General features: G+C 44.5%; 1 protein-coding gene across 1 annotated transcript; it reads right to left on the bottom strand.

Moving 5' to 3' along the window:
• Positions 1-1,148: 1,148 nt before the first annotated feature.
• LOC311120078 (mothers against decapentaplegic homolog 6-like) lies at positions 1,149-2,741 on the bottom strand (the record flags this gene model as incomplete). Its single annotated transcript, XM_084194695.1, has 1 exon — positions 1,149-2,741. Exon 1 carries the CDS (start codon positions 2,043-2,045, stop codon positions 1,149-1,151), a length of 897 nt encoding a protein of 298 aa, XP_084050821.1. The 5' UTR covers positions 2,046-2,741.
• Positions 2,742-4,087: the final 1,346 nt, after the last annotated feature.

Raw genomic sequence — 4,087 nt, forward strand, 5'->3', positions numbered from 1 at the left:
GGAAGAGGACCCACAGGGCCGCAGGAAGAGGACCCACAGGGCCGCAGCAAGAGGACCCACAGGGCCGCAGGAAGAGGACCCACAGGGCCGCAGCAAGAGGACCCACAGGGCCGTAGCAAGAGGACCCACAGGGCCGGTTCTAGCCTTTTGGGGAACCTAAGAGAGTTTTGGCCTTCCATGATGAGATCACCATGTGGTCAATTAGTTAATAGATCAATAAGAAATAGAGTTCCAAACCTCTCCGCCAATAACAGCTCATTTTCAGTTTTCACCTCCCTCCTCAGACCACACACCCAGACGGTACTTGTAAAATTCTTGCTTGAGAAATTGCTCTTTGCTAAGAAGCTTTTTTATTTTCAAATTTGCATTTGCGCTTTAATTCCAAGTTTTCTCCAATTCCTCATATTTTGCTGCCATGGGGGTGGAGATAAGGCTTATGCCTGGAACCGGCCCTGAGCGCGCAGCACTCACCCGGAGCACCTCACAGAATTGAACGACATCGGTAGCCGATAGGGTAGGAAAGAAGTTTCAACATATGATATCTACCGGTAAATGGTAACTATGCAAACCAAGTATTGAAAAAGTTTGGTCTGAAGTTTTTGGTTGAATCTTTGCAATGAGCAATTCAGTCAACATGCGCTGTTTAAATGAACATTTCTAAAGGCTTTTCCAAAAAAAACGTTCCCAATTAAATGTGGACTGCTGGGTAGGCCTTTCTATCAATTTGTATAAATTGGGAAGGCATTTGTTTTGCAAATTCTACCATCACATGTAGCCTACACTGTAGTCCTTCATTGTACAGTACAGAAATGCAACTAGCCAAACAGTCTCTTGTTAGGTGCCAGTTTAAATAAAGGACAACTACACCCTCCCAAAAAGATTTGTTTAGATTTTTCCCAGGCCTCAAAAAATGGTCTGGTGATGTGGTTTAAGCATTGTTGTGGACTTAAAACATCACATTTGTGTAGTATTATTATTATTTTTTAAGGGTGATTTTGAGAGTGAACACTTGAAGAAAAAAAAAATGAAAACGTTAAGACTTTTTCAAACAGGGTGCCTTTCCTTAGCTATTTAAGAAATGTTTGGCTAAATGTAACTATACCCAATTCCCCGGGCACCACTAGACCACTGCCGATACCTGTTTTGTCCTATAACAGTGTGCGTGTGTATGTGTTTGACAGAGCAGATGCACTCCTACCTGCGCTGCATAGCCGGCTGTAGTGATAGGGGTTGCAGCATACCACCGGGCCATCCAGCGCCCCAAAGTTCCTGCACTCACAGAGCGGTTTGAGCTGGGCCGTGTGCTGGAGGTCCGACCAACGGTAGAGTTTACAAAGTAGCAGCGGAGGAGATAGGGCCGTGTGTCCGCCCAGACGCATCTCTGTCTGGGATACCATCACACAGTCGCTCGGCATCCCTTCTCTGGACTCCACCGCCTCCAGTAAATTATCCAGGGTTTTCTCCTTTAGGCGTTTCAACAGAGAATATGTGGCAGTTTTGAGTTCTTGCTCCAGCACCGAGCGAGGCTTCGCCTCGGGAGAACCGTTGTCCCGAGCCCCGCCGCCGTGGTTCCTCAGAACAAAGTGACAGGAGTCCGGTAACTGTTCCCTCCCCGGGGCAGTGGGTTCAACTTCACAGTGGTCCCGGTCTTTAAATAAACAACACGTCACCGTCCTGCATTCGCTGTCCTGCACTGACTGGGGGCTTCCCTGTTCCTGCTCCAGCCCCGGCCCCTGGACACACACAGTCACCGACATAGCACCCCCACCTTGGTCCGAATTGACCCCCATCCAGGCGCTGCAACTCTCGGCCGAGTTGAAGACACACACTCCACCTAAGTCCCCTGCAGGCGACCCCTTAGCTGTCATCGGTCTGAGATCCGTTTTGGGAATTTTCTCCGGGTTGTGGCAGGTTGCGAAGAGATCGTCCCCCGGACTGCCCTCGCTACTTGGGCCATTGTGTCCACCATCTCCACCCTCACTATGTGGAATCAAACGGCTTCTCCAGAGTCGCCGCACAAGACCTGAGCGTTTCGTCCTGAACATACGACAATTTAAAAATCTAGATGTGGTTTTCTCTCTAGGTTACTCTTGTTTTGGGGTCGCCAAAAAGGGACTGTTTACCGATAGTTTGAATTTAGTTGTAGGACATCGATGTCGGCGGAGCGCGGTGCAGGGCATGCACAGCCGATTGGAGTTGTTTATGTTCGTTACGCCTCTGAAGCGATAAACAAATGTTTTACGCACATGATAATACCGTAAGAGTAGGCTATAGCTACAAAAAAAACTAAGTAACTGTAGATTTCAATATACAAAAGCCAACGACAAGAGAGAGGGAGCCCTAAAACGCTTTCCGCACTCGTAATAGTTTCGGACTTTGGAACGAACCCCCCCTCACATCTCCTCTCTTCTGATCTGGCACGGAGAGAACAACATGAATTAGAATCTTACATGTGATTTAAATCCCCAAATAAACACATTAAAAGCCTTTTATAAATCCAGATCCCAGTTGTCCCGATTCCAACGTTGCGACAGTCGCACTCCTTTTACAATCCAAAAATATCCATGCCAGGTTGGAAGCTAGAATCAATCCCAAACGGAGTCCTCCTCCTCGCTCCTCGTCCAGTGTTGAGCTCTACTAACTAACTAGTCAAACTGACCGGCTGAGATCTCTTTCTTTCTCGGTTTCTCTCTTGTTATTTTTTTTCTCTCTCCCTCGCTCTCTAACACACACACGCGTACACGCACACGCACACACACCGGGACCCCGAGAGGAGAGCGATGGAGCCATTGGCTGCCTACCGTCACGTGCCAGTCTAGACTCATTGGCGGCTGTGAGCTGCACTGATTGTTGCGCAAACAAGGTTTCAAGTTTCTCAACTCTTAAAGGCGTAACATCCCGTTCTCAGTTTAGCTTTACTCTCTAGTCTACTATATCTTATCTGCACTCCTGACAACAATTGAACTATTTGAAAATATAAAAAAACAAAGACGGAAAGAACACTTTCAGAACAAGTACACTATTCAACCCTTGCATTGTATTTACCAACAAGCCAACAGGATACACTGTGCCTGGTGACAAGCAAAGTCAACACTGCAAAAAAAAAATAGAAAGACTCAAAACAGCCATGATTGTGTAATGAAACCATGAAAAGCAGTGCGCCTAACCCAGGGGCGGACTTGGACAAGAATACGGCCCTTGCATTTTATCCACACCAGCCCACATCACTGCGAGCGCAGCCAACTCGTTTTCCTATGGTGCCACTGGTGCCACTGACCTGTGTTGGTGGCACCAGCCCAAATCATGAGTAATCATCTTATAAGTGGTTAAGAGCATAGTGCCAGTAACCGAAAGGTCGCTGGTTCTAATCCCCGAGCCGACTAGGTGAAAAATCTGTCGATGTGCCCTTGAGCAAGGCACTTAACCCTAATTGCTCCTGTAAGTCGCTCTGGATAAGAGCGTCTGCTAAATGACTAAAATGTAATGTAAATGTAATTCATTGTGTTTTATTAAGAAGTGTAATAGATAGACTTCTGAGGTATTCAAGGAAATACATTGTTTCATCTGACACGTCCAAGCAAGAATGTACCATTCAAGATATTTTGATGTGCAACCTAATCCAGTGATTGTCAGAATTTTGGGTTGACAATTAGATTATATTTGCTATATTTTACTGTCAAAATTAAGGTGACCAGTGTAGCAAAAAATAATAATAATACATTGGCATGGATGGGACTATATTAAACTATAACATTTTAATTATTAATAATAATAATAATAGTAATAGTAATAATAATAATAGTAATAATAGTAATAATAGTAATAATAGTAATAATAATAATAATAATAATAATAATAATAATAATAATAATAATATGCCATTTAGCAGACGCTTTTATCCAAAGCGACTTACAGTCATGCGTGCATACATTTTTAGGTAGGTACTTTCAAATACTTGTATTAATTATACCACAGAAATGGATTACCTATCTGGTAGTTTTACAATCACCCAGTTTGGTTTAACCTATACTGGTGGATGCACTTTCTAGCAATGGGCATGGTTGTTCATGCGGTGGTTACACTGTAT

Source organism: Coregonus lavaretus (assembly GCF_964263955.1).
Source record: "Coregonus lavaretus genome assembly, contig: HAP1_SCAFFOLD_8633, whole genome shotgun sequence".
NCBI classification, from domain to species: domain Eukaryota; kingdom Metazoa; phylum Chordata; class Actinopteri; order Salmoniformes; family Salmonidae; genus Coregonus; species Coregonus lavaretus.